This window comes from Aspergillus tanneri, assembly GCF_003426965.1.
Source record: "Aspergillus tanneri strain NIH1004 chromosome Unknown AapTan_5_pilon_pilon_pilon, whole genome shotgun sequence".
Lineage (NCBI taxonomy): Eukaryota > Fungi > Ascomycota > Eurotiomycetes > Eurotiales > Aspergillaceae > Aspergillus > Aspergillus tanneri.
In genome coordinates, this window is record NW_022984632.1 from 3,023,182 (window position 1) to 3,043,077 (window position 19,896).

The 19,896-nt window shown below is 47.4% G+C and overlaps 8 protein-coding genes across 8 annotated transcripts; 5 read left to right on the forward strand and 3 right to left on the reverse strand.

The window, feature by feature from the left end:
- Positions 1-1,176: 1,176 nt before the first annotated feature.
- On the forward strand, positions 1,177-2,397 carry ATNIH1004_010411 (ketohexokinase; the record flags this gene model as incomplete). The annotated part of the gene is made up of 6 exons (XM_033574986.1): positions 1,177-1,223; positions 1,284-1,680; positions 1,741-1,899; positions 1,959-2,020; positions 2,072-2,182; positions 2,232-2,397. The coding sequence occupies 6 exons, from the start codon at positions 1,177-1,179 to the stop codon at positions 2,395-2,397; spliced, it is 942 nt and encodes a 313-aa protein (XP_033423004.1).
- A 484-nt stretch (positions 2,398-2,881) lies between these two features.
- On the forward strand, positions 2,882-4,050 carry BRX1 (ribosome biogenesis protein BRX1; the record flags this gene model as incomplete). The annotated part of the gene is made up of 2 exons (XM_033574987.1): positions 2,882-3,117; positions 3,204-4,050. The coding sequence occupies 2 exons, from the start codon at positions 2,882-2,884 to the stop codon at positions 4,048-4,050; spliced, it is 1,083 nt and encodes a 360-aa protein (XP_033423005.1).
- A 2,029-nt stretch (positions 4,051-6,079) lies between these two features.
- ATNIH1004_010413 (uncharacterized protein) lies at positions 6,080-6,907 on the forward strand (the record flags this gene model as incomplete). Its single annotated transcript, XM_033574988.1, has 1 exon — positions 6,080-6,907. One exon carries the CDS (start codon positions 6,080-6,082, stop codon positions 6,905-6,907), a length of 828 nt encoding a protein of 275 aa, XP_033423006.1.
- Positions 6,908-8,490: 1,583 nt separating this feature from the next.
- On the reverse strand, positions 8,491-9,413 carry RAB11A (Rab family GTPase; the record flags this gene model as incomplete). The annotated part of the gene is made up of 5 exons (XM_033574989.1): positions 8,491-8,618; positions 8,677-8,757; positions 8,810-9,199; positions 9,267-9,321; positions 9,393-9,413. The coding sequence occupies 5 exons, from the start codon at positions 9,411-9,413 to the stop codon at positions 8,491-8,493; spliced, it is 675 nt and encodes a 224-aa protein (XP_033423007.1).
- Positions 9,414-9,875: 462 nt separating this feature from the next.
- Positions 9,876-13,177, forward strand: ATNIH1004_010415 (putative Chromo domain protein Chp1p; the record flags this gene model as incomplete). The annotated part of the gene is made up of 4 exons (XM_033574990.1): positions 9,876-11,231; positions 11,321-12,220; positions 12,271-12,602; positions 12,673-13,177. The coding sequence occupies 4 exons, from the start codon at positions 9,876-9,878 to the stop codon at positions 13,175-13,177; spliced, it is 3,093 nt and encodes a 1,030-aa protein (XP_033423008.1).
- Positions 13,178-13,618: 441 nt separating this feature from the next.
- ATNIH1004_010416 (putative ATP-dependent Clp protease) lies at positions 13,619-15,513 on the reverse strand (the record flags this gene model as incomplete). The annotated part of the gene is made up of 2 exons (XM_033574991.1): positions 13,619-15,024; positions 15,078-15,513. The coding sequence occupies 2 exons, from the start codon at positions 15,511-15,513 to the stop codon at positions 13,619-13,621; spliced, it is 1,842 nt and encodes a 613-aa protein (XP_033423009.1).
- Positions 15,514-16,369: 856 nt separating this feature from the next.
- Positions 16,370-16,995, reverse strand: ATNIH1004_010417 (FAM207/SLX9 family protein; the record flags this gene model as incomplete). Its single annotated transcript, XM_033574992.1, has 2 exons — positions 16,370-16,897; positions 16,993-16,995. 2 exons carry the CDS (start codon positions 16,993-16,995, stop codon positions 16,370-16,372), a joined length of 531 nt encoding a protein of 176 aa, XP_033423010.1.
- Positions 16,996-17,714: 719 nt separating this feature from the next.
- GPD1 (glycerol-3-phosphate dehydrogenase family protein) lies at positions 17,715-19,091 on the forward strand (the record flags this gene model as incomplete). Its single annotated transcript, XM_033574993.1, has 3 exons — positions 17,715-17,776; positions 17,851-18,983; positions 19,036-19,091. 3 exons carry the CDS (start codon positions 17,715-17,717, stop codon positions 19,089-19,091), a joined length of 1,251 nt encoding a protein of 416 aa, XP_033423011.1.
- Between the last annotated feature and the right edge of the window lie 805 nt (positions 19,092-19,896).

Genomic DNA, 19,896 nt, shown 5'->3' on the forward strand with positions numbered 1-19,896 from the left:
CTCTCCAGATTGGAGCGAGCACATGGATAACCAGTTCCTATTGGCTGCCTTTTCACTGATGAACGTGTCGCCGGATTTCAATAAACTTGTCGAGATAATGGGGAGCGATAAACACACAGTGAAAATGCTTAAGTACGGTTGCTCTCGTCTATACCCCCGAGTCGTTATAAAGAGCTAACGAAGGTGCTTTTTTTTCCGTCCAGGGATCGGTACGACATTCTCAAGAGCCGGTCTGCTACTGTTCTGAAAGACCGCTAAGAGATGGCGCAGCTGAATGGCGTTAAGTCGGAGTCTGAATCTGAATCGGACTCTGCCTCTTATGATTCAGTCACTATCACTGGGGTGAATATGACTCCCCCGGATTTTAGTGATGTTTCTCCCATAACCCCAGTTATCCGGCATCACTGTGAGCCGGGAACGCCATCTATCCAGCATCACGATTCAACTAGAGCTGTTCCTGCAGGAGATTTAGGTCAGTCAAAAAACGGTATACTTTTTCCAGTAACTGACAGCCCATGGCCCACTAGAACCGAACCTCGCTGACACGATGCTGCCTGGAGGGGTCGGAATGATAGAGACCGAACCCTTTCCACATATAGAGGAAGGGATTCTGGACGGGTATTTTCAGGACGGGGAAGAAGCAGGGAGAAAGGCCATGCTATTAATTATCACTTTCATGATCGACTACAGACATTTGCTGTCGAGGTCAACCAAAGGAGTCCTCCATGTAAGCGGTGATGAAAGTTTATGGAGGTTCGGTTTTCGGGTTTGTTATCATAAGCCTTTCGTTTATAAAAATGTAGGGCGTTGGTATCAAAGTCTTCGTCGACATTCCAATAACCGTAAAAACGAGGCCTGACTGGCATACCTTCAGTGTACAAGCTGGATGAACAGAGGCTTGCCTTGTATAGTTTTGTGGGGTGTCTCCCTGCCATGCGTTGTGCAGCTCCAGATGGTAAGAAATAAACTACTCCGTACACTTCACCAGTAATATTATTCCATCCGTATTTTCAATTTTGGTTTTCGCGTCGATTGCTCATGTGGGCCTGACTAATCCCGATCACCCCTCTCTGCGCAATATGGAAAAGCATTAAATTTACTCCCACTTTAACATTTAACACTTCCTAATACCTGAATCTCTGCAGCAGACTTTGACCGAAGTACTCTCTGGTAGCAATGTCTTTTGTTGCGGTCGGGGCATGTTATGTTGATACAATCTTAACGTCTGTGGCAGTCCCTATCAACGTCATTCATCTACACTAGCTCATTGCGTCCGTCTTCAGAACCTCCCATTATCCAGGCGAAGATGAGAAGCTACGGGCTTCCAGTGTCTCACGTCGGCGTGGGGGGAATTGTCCCAATAGTCTCGAGGTCCTCCAGCAGTTGACGGGACAAGATGCGTTAACAACGGGAACATCGTTAAATCTTGTTGCTGTGCTGCCAGCGAAATCATCCGTTGCTTCTCAGCAGATCCGGTCAGCGTTTGAACCCCGTGTTGGGCTTCAACATTGTATCTACAGAGAGGAGTTCAGTGAACCCGCTTCGAGCTACATCATCAAAAGCCTGTCTTCCGGTAGCAGGACGATTGTGAATTATAACAAGCTACCGGAAATGACGGTGGATGAATTTGCTCGTATTGCAGATGTTGTAGGACCAAAGACTGGATGGTTCCATTTTGAGGTGTGCTACTAACCATGTACCTTTTCCTACGGTCTCCTAATCTAGACGTTCTATATGTAGGGTCGTATACCCGATGTGATTCTCGCTTGTATCTATTATCTCAGAAAATGCTACCCATCGGTCCGAGTCAGCGTTGAGGTAGAGAAGCCAGGGAGACCAGGCTTACAAGAGCTGGCAGCAGAAGCTGATGCAGTCTTTTACTCTAAAAGCTGGGCTCAGGTACAGAAATCTCCCATGTCTAAAGAACCCATTATATAAAATTTACTGAAACAATGTAGGGGAACAGATATGGGTCGGCTGAAGAATGCCTTCGAACACAGTCCTTACTCACACGCAACGCGTATGGCCCCAGACCCACCTCTACAATTTATCGACACTGATTTCGCTCCAGGTCATTGCTCTTCTGTACATGGGGACAGGACGGTGCTGTTGCTCTAGAGACCAGGACTGGTAGCCTTGTTCATAGCCCAGCATATACGACGGAGGATTTCAAAGTCGTCGAGTGAGTGGGAAACTCATTCCTTTTTAGTTCATTGACTAATGCTTATAAGCCCTATCGGAGCTGGTGACACATTCATAGCAGGCATGCTATATGCACTGATATGTCGGGATGACTGGGATATTTCACAGAAACTGAAGTTCTCGAATAGGGTAGCAGGAATGAAAGTTGCACAAGAAGGCTTCTCAAATCTTGGAAGGGCTTTAGAATTACCTTAAACAATATCACTGCTGGGTATATCATTGCTCTTCAAGACGTTGGGTATTACATATCTCTGGAGCCGTATGAAACCATTTCCCTTCCCCTTTTTCGTCGTTTTTGCTTTTCTTTTTTTATATGTAATAATGTAAGTCGTCAATAGGGGCCATTGATGCTGGCTTGTTGAATGATACATAGTCATTTATAGTAAACGAACAGGTGTAGCAGAATTTTGGTGCACCACTGGTGGATTTGCGACATAACTAGTGGTGACTCGAGTGCTGGATTCATCCACAATAACAATTCTGGTCCTACAAGGAAATTCACGTGTCGACGTGTAGATATAGTCAGGTGACAGGAATTGATTGCGGAAGGCGGTGTGTATCAAGAAAATTATTCTGCCAGAACTTTAACTTTTTTTTATCTTGATCGAAGCTCTCGGCTGGACGATTCCATAACCAACAAATTCTCTTCCCCTGAAGCCGCCGTACCTCACAATACATAATGGCTGCGGTATATAAATCAGTGTCCAAGAAGCAGGCTCGGCAACTTGCCAAAGAGCAGGAGCAGGATGAAGAAGATGTCGAAATGGGAGATTTTCTTGGAAGTGCCGACGAATCCAGTGATAGTGACGAAGACGAAGAGGAACATACCATGGAGGTAGCTAAGAAGCAGCTGGCCGCCGGATTCATGCCGAAGACTCGTGTACTCATGCTGACTTCCAGAGGTGTTACCCATCGGTATGATCTATCTTAAACTGGCTTATGAAAGGAATTGAAATTGATCATTGCTAATTATCTTCGGTTTTTTGTTTTTTTTTTTACAGCCATCGACATTTGCTCGCGGACCTTGCTTCTCTGCTCCCTCATACTATCAAAGAAACAAAATTGGATACTAAGAAAAAGACTACTGGTTATAATCTACTCTTGAATTCCCTCGCCGATCTCCACTCGTGCAACGTGATCTTCTTCCTTGAGGCTCGCAAGCGTGGTCAAGATCTCTACCTCTGGCTTTCTCGCCCTCCCAACGGACCGACGTTAAAATTCCACGTTAACAACTTGCACACAATGGGCGAATTGAATGCTGGATTCAGCGGTAACTGCTTGAAGGGTGGCCGGGGTATCGTCGTTTTCGACCGGTCCTTCGATGAGAATGGTCCGGAAATGAGCAAGCCTGGGAACGAGTACCGGGGGTTGGTCCGGGAGATGCTCCGCGGAGTGTTCTGCGTGCCCAAGCGTGGTGTCAAGGGAATGAAACCTTTTGTTGATCGCATCATCGGTGTGTTCGGCGTCGACGGCAAGATTTGGATTCGTGTTTACGAAATCAGAGAGTCGGAGGGTGAAGGCAAGAAAACGAAGGATGGTGAGGAAGCTAACCCTGCCCCAAAGAGTAAGGGTGGTCTACCGGAGATTTCTCTTGTCGAGATTGGCCCCCGTTTCGTCCTCACACCTATTGTCATCCTGGAAGGCAGCTTCGGTGGTCCTGTCATCTACGAGAACAAGGAATATGTCAGCCCGAACCAAGTTCGCAGTGAGATTCGCATGAGCAAGGCAGGACGCTACGCTAAGCGTCGAGACGTGGAGACAGACCGTTTGACAAAGAGGTCAACGTTGGGATTAGGCGAAGGTGAACGTAAACCAGATGCGCTAGACAACAAGAAACTCTTCGCATAGCCGGGTTCTTTCACTGCGTGTTTTATTTTATTATGTCTGTTTCTGCCTTAGGTGTTATTCTACTTGATATCCTGGAGAATGTATATGTGGTTGATGCAGGGATACTATCTCAACCCTTAGTCACTCAGTTCACGATATAGATATACTGTTGGGCCGGCTTTATAAATTAATGGATATATGTCAAATCACTGATGAGCCTCTTTCAATAGAGGAACTTATGAACTTGATGACTTGGGTATGTGGAGTACCGCGACATATCGGTCTAGCCTTTGACTCGGTTAATGATACTTTCTCATTGTATACATGAAACTCACCAGAATTCGCTCTATCAAACTCCTGTGCATCCAAGTTGCCCAGCCTCGTCTTCCAAACCGCGGGTCATAATTATTACAATGTCGGAAATATGCGCGATAAACATGATAATACCAAAATGCTCACAAAGAGCCAATGGTACTTTTTGTGGCTGAACGGTATTATTTATATTGAAATATATCTCTCCAGCAAAAGAACCGGTCAGGAAAATGTGCCTCGAAAGCGATCAGTCCAAAGAAGGCCTGATGCTTAAGTTCTTGACCAGTCAGCCTAATGACCGCTAACGAGCGAGCCTGGGGTAGGGTTTCTTCTTGTGATGCTCTTGTTCCCATTCTTCCCCTGTATGTGTCACATGTTAAGTCCAGTATGGTGCTCAGACTAAGGCCTTCGCTACTATACAGGACGCTAATTAGATGCGACTGATCTGTCGATCAGTCACCTCTTGTACCTTTTTATATGGTCAAGTGGTTTTATCTCTACTAGCACAGAGACAACCAAACCATCACAGTATGCCGTTCTTGGGGCCAATAATCACTTAAGTTTCGATCCTAATGACTGGATTCTCGAAGTTGGTAGGTTGGATTTCCTTTACTTCAATATTGCGGGTGCTATATATGTAGCTGGTCTTTATTCAGAATTCATCGATAAAATTCCACTGGACTAAAAAGGGACCAAGGCTCTAGATAGCCAGATAACTCTTCTGATATATTGACAGAATGAAATAGTTGGTACTTAAAAATCCTCATACCGAATGCTATTAGATATAAGCATAACTGCAAGCAAGGAAGTAGAGCAGAAATTAGAGTCAAAGTAGAAGAAAGAAATATTTAAAAAATCACCTTGATTCCTTGATTTTCCTTTTCATGGTATACCGGTATCTTACGCGACAAAGACCACACAAGAACATAAAGTAGGCCAGAAAATTGAAGGCTCCAGCCTCAACTCAGCATGCATCTGGCATTCCTTACAATCTGAAGGCGTCAGTGGAGCAATCGCTGCACAAGGCCCCTTAGAACGAGCAAGGGATGATTATTCTTACATAAGCAGACTGTACAGTTAACTTAGTTAAAGTTAACGTTCGTTAGTTAAAGGGTCATCCCGCCGCGGAGCGCGCTCTCCATATCCCATTAACTATCTATCATGGCACCATTATTGCTGTCCCGCCTATTGTGGCTCTTTGGGATCAGTAAAGCTCCTTCCAAAATGCCTTTCGCATTGATTAGAGATCTGAGCAGCCCCAAAAGAGGGATCTCAACTTAGACCCATCTGTCACTGTGGCCGCGCTGCTGATGCCCTGCGTCAGCGACGCTGTCTTCGAGTAATATTCGTCTAGACTCATCGATCTAACGGCAGACTATCTTAACTTTTAAACACTTGAACCTACTACAGCATCGCCTCTAAGGTTCGTGTCTTTGCGAAAAAAGCGCCAGTTTCATCGATATACCTAGCTAATCAATGTATGAACCATACAGCAATAATGTCTTTCGATCTACTGGCAACGGAGCTGTTGCTCCACATATTTCGCTCTTGTAATACTCTATCGGATGTATTGAACTTGTCTTCTACCTGTCGACGACTTCACCATGTTTTTAACCTATCTAACAAACCACCAATTCTCGCCCATATTGCCGAGCTCGAGTTTGGTCCTCTACATGAGATTTTACAGATCGTGACGCAGAATGCAAGCCAACCAGCTCACCTTTTCCGGTCTCCTCCTATGTCGGATTCACTTTTTAAACAGATCGTTGCAATTGGGCGAGTAGCGCAGAAATGGGAGACAATTTATCCCGTCAAGAAATGGAAGGCGGATTATGAGAACCGACGTTCCCTGACCGATGATGAACGATTCCGGCTGCGCCGTGCTGTTTATCGTTTCTGGCTTTACCATCGTGCTTTTCACAACCGCCTGCATGACCGATTCGTTCGTAACCTGCGGCATGTTGTTGCTGAACGTGCCCAACTTCTACACAACTGGTCTACGATGGATTTGGCTGAGATTGAGGACCTGCGCATGATCATCCGTGATGTCGTGCAGAATCATATATGCCCGAGCAATGGGACAATCCAGCGCAAGTTCCGCAAGCGGTTTCCTGAAAGCAATCATCAGTTGACTTTCAATATCCACCTGAATTACCCTGCCAACAATGCTCCTCCCGCCTTTGACAATGGCGTAACTACCTTTGATCAGTATTTCCATACCACCCATCCGGGCAATTTCAGCGAATTGCCTGCTAAATACCGATCCATGTTCCGGAATGACTTCTACCATGACCCTGGATTCGAAGGCTGGGGCGATGAAATCCCACATTATTACGTTGTGCAAGATATGATGAAGCTTGACCCCGGTCAAATCGTGTGGCTGCGTAAACATGCGCCGCTCAAGGAACACGTGGAGATGTATGTTCATTCCCTTGGGGAGTGGTTCCGAGACAACGGCGAGACTTTTGGGGATACGCTCGAATGGGTCATGAATGAGAGGGGGGATGACGTGGAAGAGTTTAGAGCGTCCATAGAAGACCGAGATCTGGGAATTGTGTTGGATTAGCTGTAATGGAATGGGAGTATGGAGACGCCGGATGAAAACGGTATCAAGGAGTGACTAGGGTCTAGTCAAGAGCATACTATTAGAGTAATAATCCAAAGTGATTAATTTAGTGGCAGTTATCTGTCAAGAGTGCTATTAATCTGATCCGTAGCCCCATGCAACCTGATAATAACTCCCCTACACTAAGGAGTACGGAGAAAACATTGAATAAACAGCGACAGCGACATAGAATACTTCAACAGCGCAGCAAATCCCGCCATATTGGACGGACCGTAGCGGAGGATGGATGGATACCTACCTGTAAGGACTGGTATTATTTCCCCTACCTCCGTACGGACTACCTTAAGGTACTGTGCAGTAAACCCCGATCCCCCGAGCTAAACCGCACTGCTAGTCGAGAATTCGAGGGCTCAACTTATCCTGGTGGATTCTCTAGTGCTGAGTCTAGGGCTGTGGGGACACCTTGATGTTACCGTACAGATACCGTACAGATTAGTAGATATCCTTAAGTACCTACCTAGGTAAGGTCTAGGTAGGCAACGAGGTCTTGACTCTTGTGATGTCCTCTACAGCACGTAGTCAGATAGGGTCTGTTGCCAGACGGGGTGTGCTCTTTGGATCTGAGAAAATTGTCAGTCCCACCCCATCTTACCTGCCTATTCCTCGGGTTGACTATCTACTAGGTATCTAGACTTTCGTATGTGATCTTACTGTGCGTGAAATAATCTGTACGCGGCTCACAAACGTGATGTCGTGGGGCTAAGCTCCCCACTGCTTGGGAAAGTGGGCCGCTCGAACTCATGCCCATCTTAGTACGGAGTATTTCTACCCTTCTACGGAGTGGTTTTTCACTGAGTTGGGTCAGTCCATTTTCCAGGCCGTTGGTACCGGAAATGCAAATTTAATAACAATAACGATACTCCGTAGGTTCGAAGGATCGAGGGCAGTATGTTAGTCAGAAGACTACTTATGATGCAGGGGCTAAACTGTCATTCGGCCACTGGAACTAATTAACTACAGTACTCTGATGATGAAAGCTGTCCGTTTATCATAACCATGTCAACATTAACGGCGTAAGAACCACATAGCCACTGTAACGGGATGCGTGCCACAAAGGAGTCAACCCAAGCTACAGCTTGAGATTAGTATGGACAATTGTCAAGTGGGAGAAGAAAACAGAACTTCAGGGGTAAGAAGGGGCATATTCGATATCAATAGAGAGAAGAGGGGGCAAAAGGGAGTAAAAGGGGGTAGTATCAAGGGAAATCAATTTCATGAGCTAGAATGGTGAAAACAAACCAAATTATAGAAAGAAAAGGAGGAAAAAAAAAAAAAAAATGAGCCGACAAAATAAAGAATCCGGGAAGGTGTAATGTCCAACATGAATCGCCACCCGATTTCCCTGTATGCCGTTCCCAACAACGTCCCTCTTGTGTATCATCACCGTGGAGGCTAAGCAACAGACAAAAAGAAAGATCCAGACCATTCAAGTATCACATCACAAATATAAAAATCGTTGCGATTGGGCATGGCCGTCCCCTCTAACAGCAATCACTCTTTTTATTATTCGATTTATCTCCGGTTTAACAGCAACCCTGCTTTGCCTCAGGACCCTGCGATGGGTTAATAACCACCGGACGACGCTCGCCGACGTCGGCCTGGCCCGAATCTCCACCGTCGATGGCTTTGCTGGAAACAATACGGTAGATTTCTGGAAGACGTGAGCCATACGGGAACGACTTGAAGACACATTGGAGGGATGAACTAACCTGTGAGGATGTTCTGAAAGGCGAGTTCAACGTTGCTTGCATCAAGGGCAGAGGTCTCGATAAAGGAAAGGTTGTTCTCGCCTGGGGTCATTAGCATGCAGGGATCATCTCATCACGAAACAGTGCAACGTACTCGCAAACTGCTTGGCTTCCTCTGTGGGCACAGCCCGCAGGTGTCTCAGATCACTCTTGTTTCCTACCAGCATGATGACGATGTTGGAATCGGCGTGATCGCGGAGTTCCTTCAACCACCGATTGACGTTATCGTAGGTCTGATGCTTGCTAATGTCGTAGACGAGAAGGGCGCCGACAGCACCACGGTAGTAGGCCGAGGTGATGGCGCGATAACGTTCCTGACCGGCCGTATCCCAGATCTGTGCCTTGATCGTCTTGGAATCAACCTGGATGGAGCGGGTTGCGAATTCAACACCAATGGTCGACTTGGAGTCGAGGTTGAATTCATTACGGGTAAATCGGCTCAAAAGGTTGGATTTTCCAACACCAGAATCTCCAATAAGCACCACTGTATGCGAGAAGAGCCAGCGCAAGTTAGTTGCCACGTTCATCATGGTATGGCTTATCGAACGGACGAGCCTTGCGGCGACTGCGCCGGGGAAAAGTGGCGACTTTACCTTTGAAGAGAAACTACGAGATAATGGAATTAGTTTGTAAGGCCTTGCCAGTCAAGCGACGAAATGCCCAAGGGGTTCACTTACATCATACTCGTCGTTAGCCATGAGGGGTAGTGGGAAGAGCTTGGGAAGCCCAGATAAAGGTCGAGAAATTGGGGCTTGGAGGGTGTTTCAACGTGGCTGATTAGAGACCGGCGATTCAAGCAAAGCCAACAACAGTGTGCATTCAACTCGGGTCTAGGAGAAACGCAGGATTATCAGTATGCTGAGAGAAGGAAGCATGTCAAGTCCAGCGGCGGTACCGAGGGGAAGAGGAACAACGGGAACGGACTCACAGCGCAAGCAGGTGTTCACGGAGAGGGAGGATAGGAGGGATATCCAGATAATAGGATGGACGCCTCTCCTGGACCGATTCCCGAGTGGCTCCCCTTTTTGGACTAGCACAGTCACGTGCCACCCCACCATTCGCAACAAAGCCAAAACATCCTTCATCTCCGCCTGCAGGAGCAACAGCAGCAGCAGCAGCAGCAGCAGCAGCGAATGCCAGGCCCATGGTAGGAAAGGACGATGGCCTCCGTGGCGGTAGCTGCAGCGGACGATGATGATGACATTTCCACCACCTCCACTCTATCGAGTGAACCACAGTCGGATTACGAAGTGGAGGAGATTCTTGCCGAGAAGGAGTCACGCGATGGGATGCTATACCTGGTAAAATGGGCTAATTATCCTCTTGACAGGTGTTCTTGGGAGCCAGAAGAGTGCTTCAATACTCACCTGACCCTAGTGGAATGGTCCGAAAAGAAAAAAGCGATTAAAGAAGGCAGACTGGACCCGTTTGATCACGTCCAGTGGCAGCGTGAACAGGATGATCGCGAAAAGGCCAAGGCCGAGAGGAGGAACAAACGAGAATCACAAAGAAGAAGGATACGACTGAGCAGCCTCGTCAATGCTAAGATATTCGGAGGTTCCCACAATATTTCCCAACGCGGTCATGCCAGCGGCGGTGAAATAGCCTCAAGTAACCCACACCCTTCCATGCCGGCGAAAAGCCATAGCTCGCTCTCCAATCCCTCTTTGAAATCATCTTTCCAATCTGTGTCATCGAATAGGGCGCCGACGAATCCTTTACTTCTGAAGCCACCTCCCGTTCTTTTTGGTAGCAGCTCGGCGCCAGTTCGGGCCAAGAAGACGACCCAAAATACTGACTCTAACAAAATTTTCAACTTGTCGACAAAGCGGAGATATGAGAAGGCAAAGACGTGGGAACCTGCCCCTGATATCAACCAGCTGCAGCTGTTTACACCTGCCGATTACCGTCCATCTGTTGTTAATGCAGCAAAAAAGGGCAGCGTTAGTAGCTCTCCCAGCGTGGAGAAATTGGGCGAAGTACCGCAAGGAAACGATGCTCATACGCCTGCTGTCACCGCAGCAGTGTTGGGTTCCGATAGTAGTTTTTCTGCGCCGAAGAAATTAGATGAAGCTATGAAGGGAAAAGATGGTCACACGCCTGTCTCTAATGCACTCTCGATTCATCTCCCCAAGACTGCGACTATGGAATTTAACCCGTCTCCTCACGCCTTGCCTGGTACTCGCAGCTCCAGTCATACGAATGGGAGTCCCATCAAGGACTTGGATAATTCCATCTCCAGCTGGGACCATATATCGGATAATGAAACTAGTATACCATCCAGAAAGCCTGGTTTTAGAAGTCGTTTTGCAAGCAATGGGCGGTTTTGGAAGCCTGACGAGGTACTAGTCGTCATATACTATGGGCCGGATAAGAAAGAAATCGGCCAAGCCAGATTATGTGGTCTCTCTGCCGAGAGCAAGGGTCGAATCCTTTTATCTAAGAAAAATCACCGAGTAGATATCTGGTTTCAAGAACTTTGCACCCGCAACGATTACGAGCAGCTATGCCAAAACGTAAGTAACATGCTCAAGGCACTACTTCTTCCAACTACTTAGCCCCGCTTTTCCGTCGCCTTGGTGGCTAATAGAGATCGATTATATAGCAGAAAAATTTTTACTATGATTCCGGATGGATTGAAGGGTTTGATGACACGGAACCAAATATCTACAGAATGGCGCGAGATCTTCGACAAAGAAGGCTCTTGGCGGTGTCTTTTCCTGAGAGAGAACCACAAAACATCCTGCTTGCTTACCCCCCTGACTCAGCGGACTTTAGTTTTCTCCAAGATAACCTTAGAAGGAGATCTGATGTCTTTCTCTACCTCTCTGTGAGGAGCGCTTTCAAGCCTCATTTGCGGCCCTCTTTTTATCCTCAAAGGAAACAGTGGACTAATACGAACACATCGGCAAGGCCGCCTCTCAGTTCTGCAAGCCTGGAACGCATTGATGTCAGGAACCGAGTGGAACGCTTTCGAACTACCCAAGATGGGGCCAATGATCATGATGATACCATCAGTGTGGAAGTTCCAAATCCGCCGTTTCCCCAGGAACAAACCTCCCATAACCAATCCACCATCGAAACCGAACGAAATGAAGCACAGGAAGCATCGCATATAGAAGGCCCTTCGTTACCAACCGCTGAGAACGCGTCAGTGGATATTGGTGAACCAATGGATCTAGACCAGCCCGCTCAACTCCCTCTGACCACTTCTGGCCCTACCAATGAAGAGAGCACCCCCCCTGGCCTGTCTGCTTCAGATTTTGATTTGGATGCATGGTTTGATGTCCAATATGGAGTGACCTTTGAAACATTGCTCGATTCAAAGAAAACAGCAGGATTCTATGTCATGTACCCAGGTGACTCTGGGAACCCAGATAAACAGTGTAACGAACAATGTGAGATCTTGATGGTGTTTCTGCAAAAACATACCACCCAAACATATTCTAGTCATCAACCCAAAGATTGGGAGACACTCATATTGATGGAGCGAGGGGTAGCGCTGGTGGGTCCTTTTGTTCCGAGCTCGCTTTACTAGTATTAACAATTGAGCAGTTTCACGAAAGCTTTACCGATTACTCCTCCATACCGGCGCTTAACACCCTTCTGCAGAAAGGTAATACAAGCTTTTGGAGTTTCTCTCTAGACAACCCTCACGCATATTCCGACCACCCAGCACACTTTCAGCGCATATTCCCTCACGGAACTGTTTTCTTGGTCACGGAAGATTTAATGTTCCAAAAACCAGAAAAAACTCTCGCCTTTCTTTCCTGGTTCCTGGACAAATCTCGCGAGAGATTTCCTGGGACTTGGCGACTTATGTTGCGTCCAAATATCTTAAAATGGATACAGGAGCAAATGTCGAAGCAAGAGGCGAGACGGGGCGTGTAAGTTTTTCTCTGTCACGGATGCAATATGCGTCACTCTCGTTTACAGACACTAATAAGGGTGAACCAGGTGGTTCACCATGTACCAATTGATCACAGAACTCAGTAATCTTGAGAGTGGGAATATGAGCGCCTCGACGGAGGAGCTTCTGGGAAGCAGTATCATTTCTCCCGATCTCCCGTCTTATGACAAGCCTACGGAGCACAACAAAGATTTGACCCGTGAGCAAATAAGGGCAGACAACCTGGCCGAATTCTTCGCAGGCTGGGTCCTTGTCAACCGCCACCGATTTCGACGTTTTGCCATTATTACGGGGATCGAGCCACTGCCACGATGGACAACGTGGCAACATGTGGCGATCATGCACGGCTACAAATCCTCCATTTTCTCATACAGAATCGACTACGAGCTACAATGGTCCAGACTGAAGGGTCAGAAACCCGGATCTTCTGCAGAAGAAAAGGCTCAACACACTCCCACTCCCTACACCCCACAGACACCCAAAGCAAGTTCTCGGCCTAGACCGTCTGTGTCTTCCCCCGTGAATCATAACTATCCTCAACCATATCAGTGATTCATACATCTATACGAAGTTTATGATTATGCATTACATTATCGTCGTGATGGCGTCCTGTTTCAATGGTGCCTTGGGTCCTAGTTTTCCAGGTATTTTATGGTGTTGTGTACCAAAATGGGAGCAAGGGCGTGCCTAAATATTATTCAGTACACACGAGGAACAACATCACGTATCGACTCCTCGAGAAAGAAGTCAAATTATGGAACAATCAGTCACGTAGCCCGAGGGGCTGTAGATTCACATAAATACTGGATATAATACTAGTGTGCTTAGACTAGGATCCTGAACATGGTATGAACAAATAAACTTGGGCCTGGAAATCAATCAATCGCTCATGTACATAATCCGGAGAAATGTGCTAAAAGATGAGATATTAAGCTCATCCATACTCAAGCAAACACCTAAGATATAGATATAGACCCGCTATATATCGACTTCTTACGACCCCACTGCTCGTTTTCGGTATTCCCGAAAATTCAAGATCGGAGGATGCTCCTGCGCAGAGGTAGACTGAGCCTTGGCCTTTTTAGCTTTTTGCTTCTTTTCGCGACGTACTCTTTCCTCCCACTGGCTCTCCTCCGCTGCGATCATGGAGTGAAATCGTCCGCCTTGTCCTCGGGCAAGATAGATGGGCTTTTCATTGCGTGAGGCCACTGTTTCTGTCACCAGGACAAACTTCACGCTTGAGCCGGGCGTTTCGAACATGGCGTCGCTGAGAATAGTCTCGAGTTCTGTTCGAAGAGCCCGCGCGCCGGTTCCCATTTTGAAAGCATTCGCGGCAATTTTGTGCAAGGCCGGAGTGGTGAATCGTAGCTCAATGCCCGATAAAGAGAACAAGGTTGTGTACTGAGCTTGGAGGGAGTTGCGAGGCTCGGTGAGAATCCGGACAAGCAAAGGCTGTGATAGCGTGGAGAGAGCAGCGGTGACTGGCACACGACCCACTAGCTCTGGGATAAATCCATAGTTTTGTAGGTCAGTCGGGTTGAGAAGGTCTAGGGCATTGAAATACGTCGGTTCCCCGTCGACCGATTCGGATGAGGATGGTGTGAAGAATGGAAGATGCTTTTTGTACAGAGCTTCTTCTTCCGACCCGGGAATTATGGGAACGGGTTCGTCCACATGGTTAGATTCGATGGAGCGCTCACCCGGGCCCGATTGTGAACGAACTGGTTGGCCGAAACCAATTGACCCGCGCGATATCCGGTCCATGATCATCTTGCTTAGCCCGACAAATGCCCCCGATAATATGAATAAAATATTGTCCGTGCGCACATTATAAACCTCTCCCTTTTGTGGCATGCCGCCGCTGTTGGACGGTGAATATGGCGAGTTCCCCAGCGGACTACTCGAGGGATATGTATTAGGTGCATTCCCCACACGGGGGGCGTTTCTCTCTTGTTTTGCTTGTACCTGTACTGTGGTACCCTCGATAATCTTAAGGAGGGCCTGCTGAACCCCTTCGCCACTAACATCTTTACCATGGCTGACTTTGGCAGCTGCGATTTTATCTATCTCATCCAAAACGATGATACCACGCTCTGCCTGTTCAACGTCGTAGTTTGATGCCGCCAAAAGCCTGTGAACGCATACTTCTGCATCCTCTCCAATGTAGCCAGCTTGGGTAAACGGCGTGCAGTCGGAAATGCTGAAAGGAACCGACAGCACTTTAGCTAGTGTTTTAGCCATGAGTGTTTTTCCAACGCCAGACGGGCCCAGCAAAAGAATATTGGATTTCTCCAGTTGGAGTGGGGAGCTAGCATCCAGCTCAGGCTGGTCAACTGTGGACGACGATGAAGGGGGGTTGAGAGGTAGACTAGTAGTTCGCTGTTGACCCGGGAATTCATCTATTGCTATCCTCAGTAAATAATGAGCCAGAGGAATGGAAATTTGTCATTACCCTCGACAGGATGGTGTTCAATGGCTTCCCTCCGCGCACGTTTTGCCAGGAGTTCTGCTGCTTCCTCCTCGCGCCGTTGGAGTTCCTGCACACGTTGATAATGATTATATACAGCGACACTCAATATTTTCTTAGCCCGATCTTGTCCAACCACGAACTGGTCAAGATACTGTTTCAAGGTCTTGGGTGTGACCTGGGGAGCTCCGAAAGCCGGTGTAGATCCCAGGGGGCCGGCAGTTGGTAAACCCGGCTCATAACTACCGCTCCATGGCTGACTTGTAAAATCGGATCGATTAAACTGCGATGAAGTTGGAAAACCTGAAGACGAGCTTGATAAGCTGCGATAGACTAAACGAGGGTGTGGCGTGCGCCGATAGCGGAGGATACAATGAGGTGCGCAACGGGGCGCACGGGGCCAAGGAGGCAGCCGCAGCATGGCCAGCGGCAAATTTACAACTGATGAAGCTAGATAGAAGGGGAGAAACAAAGTTTAGAAGTAACTTGATCTGGTGGGATTGGGAAAGAGAGAGAAACTAGAGAAGCAGAGCATCGCCCCAATCATCATCGATAGCTGATAAGATGCGTAGCTTTCCCCGCAGCACGTGATGTTTATCGGCCGATGATATCCGCATGGGTACATGCAACAACAAAGGGAGAATACTCCTAGTATAAGGTCCCTTCTGCTATGTTCATGATAGTCGGGCAATCACTAGGGCTTTCTCATGATCTCGATGGGGATCTTATGTAGAGTCTCCATATGGTTGAACTAGCTGCACGATAACTCTAGGAATAATAGCCTATTGAATTCTTGATTAAACTAAATAAATAGAGAGAGGGAAGGAGGGAGAGGAACCGAGTAAATGAAACTGTCGTCTGTATTAAATGATACAGCCCCATAGCCAGCTGTTGATAGATAAACACTATGTAAGTGCTGACCGCCTTCCTTGTACTGGAGAATTGAACATGTTCACCACTTTCTAGCTCGCACCGTCACTGCTAGATCATGTTTGGCTTGTAAAACACTGGAGGGCGGCCATCTTAGAATGACTGCAACCTTCTGAAGTCTCATTGGCAAATATACCCGGCATTGCATAGCCATGGTTTTGCTGACACCACTGGCTTTGTCAACAATACCACAGGGCTGCCAAAACCTGGGCTCCAAGTGGGCACCACTATCACGCGTGCTGTGATACTAATATCTAGATACAGCAACGAGTTGATAATAGCGTGTTCTCCATCAAGGACATGAGAGACCAGCGGGGTATCGTATTGCTTATCGAAATCCAATTTCCTTACTTATTTTCTTTGAATACTGGCTGCTGTTCCATTGTCTGGGAAATGAAGTTCCTCAGTGCAGCCCACCTGTTTGAAATGGAGCCTGACCCATTCTCTGAACCCCCATTTGCTGCTGCAGCCGATTCAATGCCAGACATCTGTGCCATATTCTTTGCAAAACGATCTCTTTCCAACCTCTCTAATTTTTCCCTCCGTTTCATGGCTCCGGGTTTATGCTTAAGAGTCGTTTGCTTGATAACTTTGACTTGGTTTTTAGGGTCATCTATTTCATCGGCTTCTGGTAGAGCGTCGGCCAGCGACTCAAGATTGGCAGCAAGTTTTTTGGATGACCTGCGACGCTTGGCAGATTTTTGCGAGCTCTTCTCGATCCTTGACATAAAACTATTATGCTTGATTTGACGCTTATCCTTTTTCGTCGTCTGAAATTGATCCTTAAAGAGGCCAGACTGGGTCGAGGGCAGAGTGCCTTTCCCAGCTGTAGACTTCGTTACGGAGGTCTGCTTCTTAATCGATCGGATAGGTGCCTATTCGGAAATGGGTTAAAAAAGAAAAAGAAAAGCCCAAAAAAGGTAGAAGTGTATACAGAACATTACACCCAGCTAAGATACAATCGACTTACCATACTGGTCTCTCTGACGGTGGCAAAAAAATGGTACTTTTGATCGCTGCAGACACATTCCGAGCTCACGATAATAATTTTGCCTCGGATTGCACGAGATTCGGGACGCTAAACCCGCCCTGGAATAGCCAAAGTACCTGCAGCTCACCGCCCACATGATCGCCCCGACCGGGCTGAGTTCCTCCTCTACCATCTCTCGGCTTCGGAACGCCGTTCGTTGGTTCCTCTTGGGCCGGAAGATAAGACATTCATTCCCAATGGTTACTTACATGGGAGAGACGCTAGACTAGACGAAAACCAGAGTGGGGTTCATCCCTGCAGACCAAAACCTGATCGCCTTCCTTCCACCGCCGTCTATCCTTTTAGTTTTCTTCTCGGGACCAGAAGATCCACATTCACGGGTATCAAACCCACTGTTTTATCTTGCTTTTACATCAGAGAACCACTCGGAACCTGGGCTCACCCGTCCTATTTACAGTGCTCCGTGGATGATTTCTCCAGTGCGCCTTTTATCTCTCCCGAACCGCCTCCCTTGCTCGCGTGCTGTGTTTCTACCTCGGTTCCCCGTACTACGAGGATTTGTTTCTTCTCAAATCATAAGGAAATCCTGGTCGGAATCAAGCAGCTCGAACACCCTTAAACTCTCAAGTTTCGCAGGATCCTGTTTGTTTTCTTCTTCACTTCCAAGGTCTCATCCCGATTTGATGGACAACGTGGCCATCATGGACTCTCTTACACCGTACCAGCGCAAGCACAAGGTTACTGTGATAGGCTCTGGAAACTGGTAAATTATCTAAGACACTGCTCTTGTTCTCTTCCCGGCCGGTGGTGATTGTGCTAACATTTACGGATATGAAGGGGCACGGCTATTGCCAAAATCGTCGCCGAAAACACCGCCAGTAACCCTGCAATTTTCGAGAAGGATGTTCAGATGTGGGTATTCGAAGAGAAGGTGGAAATCCCCAAGGATTCTCCTCACTATAGCTCTTCTTCCTCCCTATGCCAGGGTCCCCAAAATTTGACAAGTGTGATCAATGCGACCCATGAGAATATTAAATACCTGCCGGGAATTGCTCTTCCCCCGAATTTGCATGCAAACCCTTCCTTGGAAGATGCAGTCAAGGACAGCACCATCCTTGTGTTTAACCTCCCCCATCAGTTTATCATCAAGACTTGTGAGCAGATCAAAGGGAAGATTCTTCCATATGCTCGTGGTATTTCCTGCATCAAGGGCGTCGATGTGCAGGAGGAAGGGATCAGTCTTTTCTCGGAAACCATCGGCAAGATCCTCGGGATTTACTGCGGTGCTCTCTCTGGTGCCAATATTGCGAGCGAGGTTGCGCAAGAGAAATGGTCCGAGTCGAGCATTGCTTACGATCCTCCGCATCTAGATTCTAAAGCCCCCACTCCTAATCGATCACCTTCTTCATCTACTGTTGATGTGGTTCACTTTGAACATCGTGATGTTTCTGGCCAATTCTCGCGCGTGAAGTTGCAAGCGCTACCATCTGAGTATCCTCCCATTGATCACGAGGTTTTGAAGTCCCTTTTCCATCGCCCGTACTTCCATATTCGAGTGGTGAGTGACGTTGCGGGAGTTTCCCTTGGAGGTGCCCTCAAGAACGTTGTTGCCCTTGCAGCTGGGTGGGTGGATGGCATGGGATGGGGTGACAATGCTAAAGCTGCCGTCATGCGCGTGGGTTTATTGGAGATGGTCAGGTTTGGGGAGAGGTTCTTTGGTGCAACCTTCGAACCTCGGACTTTCACCGAAGAGAGTGCTGGCGTTGCCGATTTGATCACCAGTTGCAGCGGAGGACGCAATTTCCGCTGCGCGAAGCTCAGCGTTGAAAGAAAGCAGCCGATTGAAAAGATTGAGGAGACCGTTCTCAATGGCCAAAAGCTTCAGGGCACTTTGACAGCGATCGAAGTCAACAGTTTCCTCAAGAAGCAAGGTCTTGAGGAAGAATTCCCCTTGCTTACTGCTGTTTATCGTGAGTATCTTTCCGTATCTGGATACTTCAGGATCTCACTAACGGGATATAGGGATCCTGAAAGGTACTATGTCTGTTGAGGATATCCCTTCTTACATTGAACGGTAAATACGACCTATTGATTCCCTCCGCTTTTTCTTTGTCAGTTATTAATTCGGTGGAATTCTTTTCTTTCCTTTCTTAACAGCAAACCAACCATATGTGATGCATCATCCGGAGTGAGCGGCGGTGGGGCGAGTCAGGCGGTTTTGAGCGCCAGGTTGTAAAGAGTGAGAGGTAATGTCCATACATTTGGCATTCTTTGTTTTCCTGCTTTCTTATTCGAACTTGGTCCTTGGCAGTATTCTGGGTCAAGTGTTATATATACCTACATAGACGGATCAGTATAGAGTCACGGCACCTTACCTAAAGATTGTATATGGAGTTACCTAGCTAGAGAAGCTATAATAGCAGACAGTTCTCTTCAGTCCCAATATTGAGGGATGTTAAACATTCTCCGCTAAAAATAGTCCAGCTCGTTACACGTGCGGAGGTCCGAGTTCCAGGCCATCATGCCTACCAGTGAAATTGGCCGCCATGATGTCAGGTCTGCCTGCGGGGTTTCAGAATCGTAGAACCACAACAATCTCCTCGACTTTCCGGAAACTCAGGCAGCGTTCGTTCTTTCAATCGCCCCGCTTGGTACGCGGAACCAAATATATGGAGATTACATAGATTCCAGTACTGGTGCCAGTCGATTTTCCGTCTCATCTGTTCCCAGCAACACATACACACTCTGAGGCTCCATTTCGATGAACTTCGCATGAAATACCATATCGGCTAACCTGGTTTGAGTTCACAATGTCCTCTCCGAAACATGTCTATCTGCTTCCTCTAAAAGATGATGGTTCTCCGGATGTTCCTGGGAGCTATA